Source organism: Aspergillus puulaauensis, chromosome 5 (genome assembly GCF_016861865.1).
Source record: "Aspergillus puulaauensis MK2 DNA, chromosome 5, nearly complete sequence".
Classification (NCBI taxonomy): Eukaryota; Fungi; Ascomycota; class Eurotiomycetes; order Eurotiales; family Aspergillaceae; genus Aspergillus; species Aspergillus puulaauensis.
The window spans coordinates 61430-76591 of NC_054861.1; the positions used below are offsets into that span (position 1 = coordinate 61430).

Here is a 15162-nt window from a genome sequence, read left to right on the forward strand (position 1 = left end):
ACCTGGCCAGCGGAAGGGGTGTACAAAACCAGCTGCAACCCTCGAATACACGGCCGACTTACCTCTATGGGTTCGGGGCAATCCAGACAACATAACCCTTGTCAGCCAGAGTGCTGGTGGAGGTTTGCTATGCTCCATATAGTCCGTGGGAATGAAGATTGAACCTTGTTACTCCCAGTTTCGCCAACTCACCATCTCCAGTCAGACATGCCCCTGTTCAAACGGATGGTTAGTATGAGTAGTACAAACTTCCTCATGCAGCCCCTTCCTGAGCATGTCACCGAAGTTACATATAAAACTCTTGTGAGTCGACTAGGTCTCGCCTCGCTGTCGGCCTCCGAGCGAGTAAATGCATTGGTACAGATGGATAGCCAGAAGTTGCTCCAGGCTATTTCTCCCAATGACACCCTACTTCCAGCGACCGGAGGCGAACTGGGTCTCAAGCCGCATATAAATGCAAAGATTCAACAAGGCGGCTCGGGTCCACTCGATCTTCCAGGTCAAAAATGGTGTGAAGGAATCATGGTTAGAGACTGTCAGATGGGTGTGAGTCCCCACCTTTGATGCAAGTTAATATATAATAACCGAGTACAAGGCGAGCACCCTTTCCGCAATGCTCAATCGCGACAAAGATGGAATTGTACCGGCTTTCCGCGAATTATTAACCAAGTCGCTGGGGTCAGCAGAAAGCGCAGGCCAGGTCATGGCCGCGTACGCCATCAGCGAGAATCTAAACAGTGACGACAGGTTGAAGGCAATCCTCCAGTTTGCAAATGGTATCTGCTTCTTCCTACCAGTGCTCAACTACGGTCACTGTTGGTCTGGTCACGCCTTCATATACCATTTCAATGAACCCAATCCCTGGGATGGTCCCTGGAAGTGCTATGCAAGTCATATTCTTGATATTGCGTATCTATTCCTGAACTATAACGAGTCATGGTCTGTATCCCAGTGTACAGTTGCAGTTCAGTTCGCCAAAGATTTGATTGCGTTCTCTAACGGGCGTGCAGCTTGGCCTGCTTTCAAATGGGAAACTAAGGGCTTTTATTCGCGAGTTTATGGGGGCAGGGGTCTAGATGCCTCAGGGAAGTCTACCATTGTCCTGGCACCGGATCCTCGTACGGAAAGAAGTGAAGTAATCTTGAGTCTGACGCGCAGTATCCCTGCAGACGACCTGTCGCGGGTGTGGCAAATATTCATTTCCGGTACAGCCTAGCATGAATGTCAACATTCCACCGGCTGCGCCGAGAGAGGCTCCGGATACAGGGGTAGCATAGAAGGACGTCGTCGCGGCCTTCTTACGGATAGCCTCGTGTACGTCGACTGAAGTGCCCGTGTCGATCGTAGAACAACCAGCCAGGATTTTTCGATCAATTGCTGCACATAGAACTCCGAATGTGTTCGTCAAAATAAACAGCCCGTACGTGTCTGCCGTCCGGGACAATCGTGAAAAAACGTCCTAGGACACCAGAGACATCCGACACTTGCAGTTTTGTACCTGCATCCAGCTGCTTTAACAGAGTCACGGCCAGGGGGTACCCCATGACGCCTAGACCGATGAACCCAAGCACACGTCGCGACATTACCAGGAGACTTCTTTTTTAATCCACACATCCGTGAAGGTCGCCTTGTACTCGTGTGAGTTGAGCGGCATTAGGGTTATCGCGCCACTGGTAAGTGGGGGAGTTTGTAGGTGGTGGAGCGAGCACCTCAAAGGGCGTGAACCCCAACCCAACCCACACGACTGAGATATAAATCGGTGAATCGGGCTGTCTGGTGATCGTGGAGCCAGTTTGATTCCCGCTATCATCCGAGCGAGTCGCCAATAATGATCGATAAACCCTCCATTTCCCTCGACGACCCCCACAAGCGGCTCCTGCGGGAGTGCCTTAAGGTCCGATACGAAGTCGCCGACGAGCCCTAAAATGTGCTTTTGGTGGCTGTAAACAGCTTCAAATCCCAGGTTGCTAGCTCCTTTGTAACACTATCCTAGTGGAGTTTCGTGTTCTTAGTTGAAAGTAGGACCCAATACAGATGCCTTTTAGCCACTGCAGGCGGAGTAGGCACTGTAATTGGACAATAATTGTAAGGAAACTGATATCACAACGCTTAATCCATGTGGGGAGCAGACAATGTAGTCAGACGTCCGTAACACTCGTCTCACCCCACCCAGGAAACTGAATGTGGCCCGACATGGCACGCAGGAGACTGGCTATGGGGTGTATCATGTACCCCCCCACCTATTCCTCCGCAATGATGTGCGGGGGTATTAACGGACCGCCAAATATAATCTGATCGACTAGTCCGAGGCCGTGGTTTCTCCAGCAGGTTACCAGAATGACGCTTCAAATCTATGCCGAACTTCTCTCACGCCCTTGGATGGCTGCAGGGGCAGTCGCTGTTATTTGGGCCCTTGTGCACATTACACGACTATTACTGGATCCCCTCCATGACATACCAGGTCCGCTAGGGGCTCGGTTGTCCCGGATTTGGTACCTACGTGCTGTCAGCAAGGGAAATTTTGAGAAAACGAATATTGACCTCCATCGAGTCCACGGTACGGGCCTGTCTTCCATGTGGAGTCAACGCTGATATCTCATTCCGATGTTTAGGACCAATTGTCAGGATTGCTCCGCGACAATATAGCCTTGACAGCCCTGAGGCGATTCGCACGATCTACTCACATTCCTCATCTTTCATCAAGGTATGTATTTTGCTCGGAGAGTACGCCTTCCCCTAGACAGTATAATAACCACGTACCCCCAGGCACCATGGTACTATGCCAGTGGGAACCCGAATCCGGAATCTCATGACCTGTTTACAGATAGAGATCCGCGACGCCATAGTACCAATCGACGAAAGGTAGCATCGCTGTATAGCATGACCAGTCTGGTACAGATGGAGTCCTGCGTCGCGGAGTGCACTGCTCTGTTGCTACAGAAGTTCACCGACTTTGCGGCATCTGGTCGATCATTCAACCTGCAGCACTGGATGCAGTGCTATGCCTTTGATGTGATTGGGCTTATTACTGTATGATGACGGACCACACGATGTTGGACCCAGGAATCAAAAATGTTTACAGCCAACGCAGGTCAACAAACGATTCGGATTTCTCGATAGCGGAACGGACCAAAGCTCGCTGATTTCTGCTCTTCACGCTTACCTTGTCTACGCTGCCAATGTTGGCGTTTACGCGGAGTGGCATCCTATACTGACCAAGATTGTCGCTCGTCTTCCATCCTCCGGGATGGCGCACTTGCAAGCCTTCACAGCTCAGCATATTGCTGAAGCCCAGACCAATCCACCAATGGATGAGGATGACCAGCGCTCCTCGGGAACTTTCCTGAAAAGACTTCTCAACATGCACGCGCAAAATCCAGAGAAGATTAGCATGGCGGACATCTTCACTACCTGTATCACCAATATCGGGGCAGGCTCCGATACAACCTCTATATCGCTCACAGCAATCCTATACAACGTATCTAAACATGAGAGCATCTACCAAAAGGTACTCAACTTTCTTTGTTTCCTCCAAAGTGGCAGGCTAATGATCCGTACCGTAGCTCCGCGAGGAGATCGAGCTAGCCGATGAGCAGGGCAAGCTGTCTTCGCCATTTATCACGTTTCAAGAGGCTCAGAATCTACCATACCTCCAAGCGTGCATAAAAGAGGCTCTACGTTTACATCCTGCGACTGGGCTCCCTCTCGCTCGGGTTGTCCCAAAGGGTGGAGCAACACTATCTGGCAGATTCTTTCCTGAAGGCGTAGGTTGAATGACAACTCGCTGCACCATGTATACCTGTCCCGTGCACATACTAAGAAGAAGCATGTCTAGGAAATTGTCGGTGTGAACGCGTGGGTTATCCACCGGAACGAGTCAGTGTTTGGGCCCGACACGCCTTCGTATCGCCCGGAGAGGTGGCTAGAGAACACAGCGCGGTCCTCGGAAATGGACCGTAATTTCCTTGCCGTAAGGTTCCTTCGTCCTCCTACAGCTACGTACACCCTAGACCCGGAGCTAATCAGTGCCGTTGGTGTCAGTTCGGCGCCGGGGCGCGCACCTGTATTGGAAAGAACATTAGCTTAATTGAGATGGGCAAATTGGTTCCTGAGCTTGTGAGGCGGTTTGACTTTCACTTGGTCGATTCCAAGGCACCCTTGGAAACGCAGAATGTGTGGTTCGTTAAACAGACGAATGTTGAGTGTCGTGTTAGACTACGGAGACAAGATTAGGGTCTACCCAACTGGTGTCGGTACTGACAGCCAAAATGGACTTGCCCTGTCCCATCATGTTGCAGCATATATTTCCACTTCAATCGGGGATCACAAATTCGTGGATTCCCCGAGCGTAGATGAGACTCCGGGACTGGCGGTGCTCAGAGGGTAGACACCACTCAGGCTATTCGAACCGGGCAGCACTATCTACTCGGAGTTTGTGGGATATGTACAAGATTTAGGGGCTTTATCTAAACTTTTTACTACCCCCAGTCCATACAGGGGGTTGAATGGCGCGACTGTCGTAGTATCACCCGGTATACCGGTAGTATTGGATACAATATGTTGGTGCCGGTAATTGGGCACGGGCTCAGTCCTGAGATATGAAGTGCTTTGTTCTCAGTACATTATTAGAGAATAGCTACGGGAAGAGGCGATTAAAACATCAAGCGCACGTTCAAAAACAGTCAAATAGTGGCTTTAGGGCATATTATCTGGTATAACCCTATTTACTCTTCATCTCCCTGTACCCACAACATCTTACCTACTAAGCAAGGGCTCTCTCCTATGTCCCTACAATAGACGCCTCTAAGCTCAGTCTCTCTATCAGCTCGAACTTTCTCCCATCTGTCATCGACAAAGATGATTTCTGATAGCAGAGCTCCAATGACCTCGATCGACAGCATACTCACAAAAACACCATCTGGGTTTCGCATGCGAGCACACCCGGTTGTAAAAATACCATCGAACGCATCCCATATGTAGGAGGCATGCGCGACGCGCAGTCGATTCAAGCTAGACAACTCAGCAGATCATAAGTAACAGTAAAAAATAGAGATTAAGTAAAGCAGTGCCTACTAGCCTCATTCCCATAGTACAGCTATTACAGCGGAACCATTAAGACTATAGCTAGCCAAATTACACGCGGCGAAAGGCTCTTGTATAAAGATTTCTTAGATATTAGCTGGAATATTATTACACTATATTTAAGGTAACTATTATATTTATCTAGATTATAAGAGAGTTCTTAATTAAAATAGTTATTTAATTCTTAAAAAAATCCTATACTTTAATCCTAGTGTAGAATTCTTCTAGAAGTCTTTTAATAATATATTAATATTAATATTAATAGTAAATCAGCTCTATTAAATTAAGTATAGCGGATTTTTTAAGTATTATTTTAATATTTTTTATAGTAACTTCCCGACAGTAAATACCATCAGGATCTCAGCAGTTGACGCGCCATTTTCCCAGACCATGGTGTTACGACGGTCATATATGGTAGAAAGCCTATCTGAAAATGACCTGGGGTCAAATAAATGCTGTATCTGGCTGATTGAATCGGCGATGGATCTCACCAGCGCGCGAGCCTGTTCCTCTGTTGGCCAGTCCTTGATGGAAGAGGCGCTGACTCGGCCCCCGCGTGGCAGTGGCAGCTCATACGCGTTTTCGGATGTTTTGGAAGATCTTCCCGTATCCCTGCTCTCCATCGACGGGGCGACAGAGATGGCCTTGATATAGGAGCTAAAGGCTAAACTAGAAGACATTACCAAGCCGGTTTCGATAGCTTACAGTATTAGCGGGGCAATAAGTTTTCACAGGTAGTCACTCACGGAAGTGCTCTCTGGACACAGGCCCGCCAGCTGTATTCATCTCAGTATTGTCTCCATGGAGCAGGGTGTTCGCTTCCGCAGCACGGGAGGCCGACCCCTCTTCCACGGCTTGGCAGGATACGACAGGTGAGCCCCGTCTATTCTCTTGCCTGCCTTGGGCGTGTTCTTGGGATAGTGCCCTTCTTTCTAGCTCTTGGACGTATCTAAGACCAAGTCAGCTTGGAGCCGCGCCGCAAATTCCGAGCACGAACGCCATAGAGTAGAGCTTGCGCTTGCTGTTCTCGGGGACCACGTATTCCAGATTTCGCCTTGTACAGTATCGGCATGGCTGCTCCCCGGAGTACTTGATCTTGCGCTCTCGACAAGCAGTGCATCTATCCTTTCAAATTAGCTATGTGGTCGCTGCAGAGGACGGGGCGATCATACGCCATTCGAGTTCTAGCGGCTTCGCGAGCGTTCATCGGAATGCGATGACTTCTGGGCGGCCGTGCACGGGAGTGCGGCCTGTTCATACCATAGTTTCCAATCAGTTGGTATATCACTGCGGCAGCAGTGGTGGCAGGGGGGTGCGTCCGGGACTGGTGGGAGTGTAATTCGAGTGGAGGCGGATGTTGACCTCGGCAGGAGATGCCGGCTATTCTGTTTCTAGTCAAGTCTACTAAGATGCTTTCCTTGGGCATTATTTTACAATTAGCTTGCTGCCAGGTCACGCAGTGTAGAACGTTGGAAGACCTTGGCAACGTTGAGGTCTACCCCGGCAACGACCAAATGCATAGCGCCAACAGTCCATCGCAGCATGAAGAAGTCACTATTGGCTAATAATGCGTTCCCCAAGGCGTCAGATGGAATATTAAAGTCTCGTGCTAATTTTGACTTGGCTATTTCTTGACCAGTTTAAAAAGATGGACGGCATGAAGGATTCGTTTCTCTACTTCGTTATAATCAAATGACATCGTCGTGTGAGTAATGGCATGCTGAATTAGATTTGCTTGTTTGGCGACGCGTTACGTTAACTAGGCCACAGAGTTGATTAGTAAGGGGTAATCAGCTCCGGCTCGCGGCACCAGAAAGACAGCCTTAACCGAGCTGCAACTGCCAGGACTTCTCAGACCCTCTCCAAATTGGAGAGGACCCACCCCAAATTGGGGATATGCCTTCGAAGTAACCCGGGCTTTCTATGTATGCTCTATAGAATGCTCTCCTGCATGAAACTAGATTAGCAATCAACTAGTTTTCTCCAAGATTTCGGAATAAAAGTTCGGGACTTCGCATCAAGTCAGTCATCATCAACTACGTATATTAAAAGAAGGCAACAGATCCAGTAAAATAGAAATAGACAGTATCTCGGAAAATATTCTTAATCACAAGGTTGCGAACATGCACGAGCTTTCCAAGACCAAATCCAGAGAGATTAAATATCTCTACCTTGAATTTAACACACCACTCCCAACACCACTTATCACTTCAACCCCCGGACCCGGACAATACTCGCCGCCAGAACCCCCCGATCTGAAGAAATACAGATCGCCATTTCTATGGCCCAAATGGCGCAAATCAGTGATGACTTGGATCTCATGCGCAGTGACTGCGCTCGCAGGTTATTCTGCAGGGGAAGCCAGCCCAGCATCGACAGAGCTGACAGAAAAATGGGGCATCAGCTTGGTGGTGTACAATCTAGCTATCACAATCTTCTGCGTGGGGTTTGCGCTCGCCCCGATGATACTCGCTCCTTTCTCTGAGATCAATGGGAGGAGGCCTATTTTTATTGCCAGTGGTATTATTTTCGTTGGTATGAAAACCTGTTCAGTATCAAGATGAACATTTGGAGCTAACATGACCTTTCTAAAAATAAGCCTGTACTGTCGCATGCGGTGGAACACATACTTTTGCTGGTCTGATTATAGCACGATTTTTCCAAGGTGTGGGAGGATGTATGTTCCTTTTTTTTGCCTTTGAGGTTTCTTGCCATTGACTGACAGGATAATCGAAAGCAACCTTTTCTACAATGGTTGGAGGCATTATCAGCGACTTTTACCACGCGGAAGACCGAAACACTCCCATGGCATTGTTCTCTGCGGCTGCTCTCTTTGGCACAGGACTAGCTCCATTACTATCAAGCATTATCGTGTACCACACCACATGGCGCTGGATTTATTACTCACATGCTATTGTTTCAGGAGCATTTGTAATTTTGATTTTTCTCTTCTTCTCAGAAACCCGCGGAAGTGTCATCTTAAGCCGGAAAGCCAAAGTATTAAACATATACTATGAAAAGCTTGAGGCTGCCGGCCACCGTGGAGTCGTCATGCCTGGCAGCAGATCCGGAGAAGGGGGTAATACCGAGCGGATCAGGTGGAAAGTCAAGAGCGATGAACAACGTGGGTCTTTGCTCCAGATGATCAGCATCTCCTGCTACCGTCCGTTCCGTGAGTTCTCTACTTGTTATCAGTTTTTGGCAAGCCTCATGATTTCTGACTGCTCTCTAGACATGTTGTTCACAGAGCCTGTTGTCTTTTTCTTTTCCCTTTGGGCTGCATTTAGCTGGGCTGTCCTGTATCTCCAATTCAGCTCTGTACCATTGGTTTTTAAAACAAACCATAACTTTAACACTGAGCTGAGTGGAGCGGTCTTTACGTGTAAGGAATTCCAATAAATGAAAGGAAAACAAAGAAGAAGAACTGCTAATTAGGGTTTCAGCAATATGTGTCGGAGTCATCCTCATCACAATCATAAGTATTTACCAAGAGCGGATTGCAGAGCACTTCATGAAGCTCCCTCAATCAGCTGAGCGGCGTCTCTACTTTCCCTGCGCTGAAGCAATTTTGCTGCCCATAGGCTTATTCTGGTTTGGATGGACATCATACCCGTCCATTCCATGGATTGTACCGACATTGGGCGTCGGCTGTGCAGGAATGGGGATTTTCTCGGTCTATCTGGCTGTTTTCAACTACCTGGCTGATACCTATCACCGATACGCGAGTTCTGCTATTGCAGCGCAATCATTCTGTGGGTACACTATTTTGTGCTTCTGTTTATCAATGCGGACACGTCAGCCTAACTATAAATAACGGCACAGGTCGAAACCTACTAGGAGGCATCTTTCCATTGATCGCCAACGCAATGTTCACCAATATGGGCTATCCCGGTGCATCCAGCTTATTGGGTGGAATTGTAAGAAATCAATTATCTCTTCCTCTCACTGCTTGACTAATGCATTATAGGGTGCTCTTCTGACGTTTGTTCCATGGCTCCTTTTATTCTTTGGGCCCAAAATTCGCGCAAAAAGTAAACTTGCGAGTGTAAGTTTCTTTTTCCCGTCATTTATTACCTACTACCTATATTGACATTAATATAGGAACTGGAGCAATAAGGATATCTATTGTAACAGGGTGTTATGAAACCTCCAGCTACAACCTAATGCGGGGAAATGCTAACGTTTACACCTGCATAATGTTGTCTGGGGATAATGTCATGGCTACCATAATATAGTATGCTATGACGGCGAACCATTAGATAGGGTATGTATAGAGTTCTTACCTATACTCAGGAAAAGTCTTCACCTTAAACTGCGTGGAATCGCGGTGCGTGCGCTATATAGAGTCCTCCTTTCCCCTTAAACTTGCAGCCAGCCCTATTGATCGCCATTTTTATCCCCCTTCCCCCCGCATCTTAGGCTGGTGTTAGCAAGGCATCTTGGTACTGGACCCGCCATCCTGGATACTGTAATTTGTCATTCCCTTTTCTTGCCTTGGTAACTAGGGAGGTTAGCGTGAGAGCGCAGGTCAGGGCAAGCACGCTCCCAACTGGGCCAAAAGGTTGATTTGCTCAGGCCCCATGACCTGATCTGTCCGAACCACAGCTATATAGCTTGCCCGTAACAATGTTGGCCAGTTTAGTTGCAGCATATACCTATAGGCTCCTGCGTATTAAGGAATGGAGTGCAAGTATCCCAATATAGCAAGCAGCATATAGGCGACTGAAGTGAGTACAGATCAATAAACAGCTCTCTTAATTTCCTTGATTGACCTATCTCATCATCTAGCTATATAACGAAGTTGTTGACAATTGGCGGTCTGAATAGAGAGTGAACGACACTGCTGACGTCGCATGGGTCAGTTACCCAACAGAGAATAATCTTTTCAACAGTGCATCAAGATCAGGCGCTATATAAATAGCTGAAGCCTAGACTAAGCTATTCACTAGCTCCGAGGACTCTCTTGATCCATGACACTTTTGCTGCCCGTGCTGCGCGCGACACTTCTAGATCTGGACCCATTACATCAAAACCATGAAAGCCACCCTCCCAAACATGAAGCTCTGTTGGAACACCGCTCCTCCACAGAGTTGATGCATAGGCAACTGCCTCATCACGGAATACTTCAGAGCCTCCAACATCAATAAACGTGGATGGCAAGCCTGTCAAGTTTGTGGCGCGAGATGGTGCAACAAGCTCGCTCACATTAATCCCACCCCTTTGACTCCCAAGAACATTGCTCCATGCCATCTGGTTTGTTGCCCCGCACCAGGGACCGGAGTTGGCAAACTGCTGCGAAGATGCTGTCTGCAGGCGGTCATCAAGCATAGGTGTAAGGAGCATTTGCGCTAAAACCTTTGGGTATCGTTGTCTCTGGGCAAGGATGGCAGTACCTGCAGCAATCGGACCACCGCCAGAAATTCCCATAACCATGATTCTTGCTGGATCGATGTTCAGTTCAGCAGCATGATCTGCCATCCAGACTAGGCCAGCATAACTGTCATCAAGGGCTGCGGGCGCTTGATATTCTGGTGCTAAACGGTATTCAATAGTAGAAACCACGATATCGATGCCGGTAAAGTACCCCATAAGAGTATCTAAGGTGCCAAGGCGGTTTCCAGAAATTTGGCCTCCACCATGAATGTAATACACAGCCGGTCGAGGAGTACTGGTGGACAAGTTGGATTGAAAGATGGAGAGTGCCGCCAGGTGGCTATCGGTGGTGTTGTCGTTTGTGGTAGGCACAGTGACTGTATATTGCGAATGGACCATATCTGGGAACGCTTCAAGGACGGTCTCCGGTCCAGTGGGGGTTTGACTGGTTCGAAATGTCTTGACTGTTTCCACTGTCGGGCATGTCCTCTGAGTTTCCAACACTGGCAGAAGTGCTGGACTATACGGCGGGGGAGGTCCGATAGGCAACACAACGGATATAGACATGGCTTTGCTTCAAGAATGGATGATGACTGGTGTTGACTTGAAATATATATGAGAAGGGAATGGATTGGATTATTGAGAACCTAAGTTAGAACGGATGGATGGGATGCTTATAAAGACATTCATTTATAGGATATTGACTACCATTATTTTTCTTATTTTAATGTGGAGCTGCCGGCCTAACGGAACTTCAAGGCTCGGCGAATATGTATTACTGGTGGATGGACTACTATGATGTACCGATGAACAGGGGGTTCTATATAGAGCCATGGACGATGTCGTCCATCACTCCCGGGTGGACCGGTCAGGAGGTCGTACAACAATGCAATTCCTCTTTAAATTATGAGTCCCAAGTTCCATGAAGTAAATCTCCAAATCCCAAAGCCAGTCTATCCTCTAATAGTAACCAGTGGCTCTATTTGAGGATACTTCCGTGCAAATGTCTCATCCAGAGACCAGTTACTCAGGATGTCAATATGAGGTACAAAGTGGGGGTTCAGTACGATGGCGCCTTGCGAGTCGTCCCAGGTAAACACCGGTTGCCAGCGGGGCCAGTTCGTGGATATAGATGCAGAGTAGTCCAGATCAAACGATTCCCGCACGTATTCAATACTCTTCAGAGCCATCGCGTTGCGGAGCTTGGGGAAATGGATAAAGTCGGTCCATATTTCATGGGGGATTATATCCTGGGTCTCTGTTGGGCGCAGCCATTCTGGGATGTCATTGAGGGTCTCCAGAGAAGGGGAGAAGCGGTACTGATTATAATAGAAGGTTGAGTAAGTATCAATCAATCACAGAGGCGTGGGTGAGTTAGTCTGAACTGTAGTATGTGGGAAATACTAACGCGAAGCACTCGATAAACGTGGATGAAAGCACTGACTACGTTGGTTATATCCTTGAACCCATCTCGCTTCAGCATCTTCATGACAATCCGGGAAACAATGTTTTCGCCCGGTCCAATGAAAAGAATGTCGGCAAGGGTGGGGAGTCGGGGGATGGACGACAGTGGAACAGATGGGAGCGGGCGAGAGACGCTCATGAGTGCGGTGTAGACAGTCTGCTCGAAGCATTCACCATATGAAACATGCACTTTGGGCTGACAGAGACAAGACGTATATTCACGGCCGGGTCCTAGCCTTCCTGCTGGCGGCGATTCATGCGTTACTGGCCTCCAACGCATTACGCTTTGGTTTTGTTCGAGGGCTCTACTCTCTGACTCGCGAGATAGGGATCCTAAACCGCAGGAAACCACTTCCGCGCAGTAGCCTAGATGGCTGGACTCCGTAGTTCCACCACAGGGAGAGGCAGTAGGAGTCTGCGATTGGGCGGCAGGGGAGGTAGACCGATTGACCAGTGGGATAAGAGCTAGCTCCATGCTCTGTTTCAGCTCGTGGACTTGTTTCTGCATACTCCGCATGTCGTCCTGGATCAGTAACAGCCGCTCCCGGTCCGATTGGCGCTTGACGCGTTGCGTCTCTTTGTCTATCTCGCGCTTCCTCGCCAACTGCTGTGCTGTGCGCCGGCGGGCTTTCTCGGGACGTGGATCCATGGAGGAATATGATATCTTCAATAGTAACGATGATCAATGGTCATGCAGAAGCTGGATAGAGTGGTGGGTGGACTGGAATGTGGTGGGCAGCGGAAAATGCGGGGAGCGGCAGGTTATAACCCGACATCACACTTACAGTACAAATTTGGCCCAATTTAGGGGTCATTGCGCTCTGTCTTCTGTCCTTCTTTCGGATGTGGGAACGACACTCTACCGACCCCGCGTTGTGGATCTAGATTATATCTGTGGAGTCTGACCGGTGTACCGGTGGATCTCTCTACCGTGGAAGCAATTGCCGATGGACGATGTCGTCCACGGAGAAGGGCACGGCTGGCATCTGCTATGCCTTACAAGTTTCTTCCGCTGTATTCTTCCGAGCTGGGTGAACAGGAGTATGGACCCTTTGCTTCGGCTTCTTCCGATGTATTCTTCCGGGCTGGAACAAACGGGAAGAATGCCGAGAGCTGAAAGCACCGAATAAGCCATTTCTCACTACAGTAGCTATGTATAAAGAGCGCCATGAAACATTTTCCAGTGCAGCATCAGACCCTACAGGACCTGGCAAGATCTCCTATATTTCAGAGCGAAAACCAAGGCGACAGCATGGTCGTTCAATCTGCCCCAGTCGGGCCAGTCCTCGTCATTGGCGGCGGCATCGTTGGTGCCTCAATAGCCTGGCATTTGGCCAAGGAGAAGGATGTCATTATCATCGCAGAAACACTTGGCGGCGTGGTGACTCCGAAATCATTTTCCTGGCTCAATGCAGCTGGTGCAACGCAGAAATATTATTATGATTTCCGACGCCGCTCCATCGCACGCTGGGCTGAAATTCACAACGAGCTGCCCGGCCTCCCGATCTCCTGGGGCGGGACCTTGACTTGCGACAGAACCCCAGACGAGCGTGCAAAATTCCAGGAACGTCAATGTACCTGGGGTACAACCATCAGGCGCCTGAGCCAAACCAGCCTTGCTGCCCTCGAGCCTGAAATTGACGATGCCCAATTCTCGTCGGTGGAATGGGGCCTTCATGTTCCCGAAGAGGGTACCATCGAAGCACACGTGGCTGCAGCTCAACTCATCGCTCACGCCGAATCGCTGGGTGCTAAAGTGCTCAAGACAAGTGTCACCGGATTCTTGAGGCATGAGAACCGCCGAATTTCAGGTGTGGTGACAGGTTGTGGGGAGGTTCGTGGTAGTCACGTCGTTCTAGCTGCTGGTCTTGGAAGCGTTCCATTATTGGCACTAGAGAATATCAAGCTCCCTATGTACAGCAGAGAGGGCCTCCTTGTCAATACCACGCCGACTCAGAAACGATACCTGAACACTTTGGTCCGTTTACCAGACCTGCACATGCGCCAGACACTCGATGGCCGCATTCGGTTCGGTGCTACCTTTGCTGGTGGAAAACCCGGTGATGATCCGCAAGCGACCGCAGAGGAGCTTTTCAAACGGGTGCAAAAGGCCTTCAAGAGGGGAAGTGAGCTCGAGTTTGACAACTACACTATTGGTGTACGGCCTGATCCGCAGGATGGGTATCCCATCCTCGGGTCAACGGGCTTGGATGGGCTGGATGTGGCTGTGATGCACTCTGGTGTCACAAATGCTGCGCTTGTTGGCGAGCTCCTCTCCAAGAAGATTCTACACGGCATCGAAGATCCAATGCTCGATCACTTTCGGCTAGCTCGGTTTAGAACGAGTTACACAAGGCTCTAGCCTGCAAGTACAACACATTTTGATGAGCTAGAAAGATTTGAAGCTTGCGATTTATTGGTATTGCAGCCATGTATGATTTTTACAGCCTTCAATGAAGCACACCCTCGTTTTCATATTTTCGCGCGTAAGGACCATGTTTGTGAAGGGTTGCTTGTATCAAGTGGTTATGTTGATGTTTATTAGCTTTCCCTCTTTAGATGATCCAGTAAGTTGTCTGTTTGGAATGCTGGCTGTCTTAGACTATCGATGCTACAATATTTAGGGCCCTCGCCATCTTCTCTTCGTACACCACATATCACACACGGACTAGATCTCGAGGGAGGAAAAGACAAAAGATCACAGACGAGAACGACCTCCAGGGTCGCGGTTTCCGAATCGAGGGTATCGCCTGACTAAAGAAAAGGGACCAAATCCTGGGGACTTTAGCCTCAATAGGTATCTGGTTCGATTTGGCGGAGGCACCGCAATGGATGCTCGACAAGGGCATTCCAACCGATCATGGTCACACCGGAAACTCCCGACGTCCTCTCACCGGCAGGTGGCAAGAATTCAGCTAAAATATAGGCCGAGGATATATCACAGACTGAAGCATGGGCCCAGCTTCGCAGCGGAGAAGACCGAATTTATCAGCCAAACCCACCCGTTTTCACCCTTTCTATCACGCGAGAGGGCCAACATCAGGAAGGTCATCTACGCCCGATGGGAAAGGGAATGAAAAGAAATCCCGGAATGGCAGCCACCTTCGCAAGATTGACACCGCATTGCTGGCTAAATAAACAACACGGCTTTATGGAGCCATATCTTAAAATTGACCGTACCTGATATGCCAGGATGTTCTGTTTTTATGATGATGACTGGTGTGTCTACAGCAAGCGGGGGAG

The 15162-nt window shown here is 48.9% G+C and overlaps 7 protein-coding genes across 7 annotated transcripts; 4 read left to right on the plus strand and 3 right to left on the minus strand.

Annotated features, from left to right (window-relative positions):
- Window positions 1-207: 207 nt before the first annotated feature.
- APUU_50020S (uncharacterized protein) lies at window positions 208-1216 on the plus strand (the record flags this gene model as incomplete). Its single annotated transcript, XM_041704971.1, has 2 exons — window positions 208-546; window positions 596-1216. The coding sequence occupies 2 exons, from the start codon at window positions 208-210 to the stop codon at window positions 1214-1216; spliced, it is 960 nt and encodes a 319-aa protein (XP_041557503.1).
- Window positions 1217-2337: 1121 nt separating this feature from the next.
- APUU_50021S (cytochrome P450) lies at window positions 2338-4087 on the plus strand (the record flags this gene model as incomplete). Its single annotated transcript, XM_041704972.1, has 6 exons — window positions 2338-2557; window positions 2613-2704; window positions 2767-3030; window positions 3092-3508; window positions 3564-3764; window positions 3836-4087. 6 exons carry the CDS (start codon window positions 2338-2340, stop codon window positions 4085-4087), a joined length of 1446 nt encoding a protein of 481 aa, XP_041557504.1.
- Window positions 4088-5405: 1318 nt separating this feature from the next.
- On the minus strand, window positions 5406-6340 carry APUU_50022A (Zn(II)2Cys6 transcription factor domain-containing protein; the record flags this gene model as incomplete). The annotated part of the gene is made up of 4 exons (XM_041704973.1): window positions 5406-5782; window positions 5829-6031; window positions 6080-6202; window positions 6255-6340. The coding sequence occupies 4 exons, from the start codon at window positions 6338-6340 to the stop codon at window positions 5406-5408; spliced, it is 789 nt and encodes a 262-aa protein (XP_041557505.1).
- An 865-nt stretch (window positions 6341-7205) lies between these two features.
- Window positions 7206-9198, plus strand: APUU_50023S (uncharacterized protein; the record flags this gene model as incomplete). The annotated part of the gene is made up of 7 exons (XM_041704975.1): window positions 7206-7617; window positions 7682-7759; window positions 7820-8464; window positions 8526-8834; window positions 8905-8999; window positions 9050-9127; window positions 9184-9198. 7 exons carry the CDS (start codon window positions 7206-7208, stop codon window positions 9196-9198), a joined length of 1632 nt encoding a protein of 543 aa, XP_041557506.1.
- Window positions 9199-10020: 822 nt separating this feature from the next.
- On the minus strand, window positions 10021-11022 carry APUU_50024A (alpha/beta hydrolase; the record flags this gene model as incomplete). The annotated part of the gene is made up of 1 exon (XM_041704976.1): window positions 10021-11022. The coding sequence occupies one exon, from the start codon at window positions 11020-11022 to the stop codon at window positions 10021-10023; it is 1002 nt and encodes a 333-aa protein (XP_041557507.1).
- Window positions 11023-11408: 386 nt separating this feature from the next.
- On the minus strand, window positions 11409-12568 carry APUU_50025A (uncharacterized protein; the record flags this gene model as incomplete). The annotated part of the gene is made up of 2 exons (XM_041704977.1): window positions 11409-11774; window positions 11864-12568. The coding sequence occupies 2 exons, from the start codon at window positions 12566-12568 to the stop codon at window positions 11409-11411; spliced, it is 1071 nt and encodes a 356-aa protein (XP_041557508.1).
- Window positions 12569-13087: 519 nt separating this feature from the next.
- Window positions 13088-14281, plus strand: APUU_50026S (NAD(P)/FAD-dependent oxidoreductase; the record flags this gene model as incomplete). Its single annotated transcript, XM_041704978.1, has 1 exon — window positions 13088-14281. The coding sequence occupies one exon, from the start codon at window positions 13088-13090 to the stop codon at window positions 14279-14281; it is 1194 nt and encodes a 397-aa protein (XP_041557509.1).
- Between the last annotated feature and the right edge of the window lie 881 nt (window positions 14282-15162).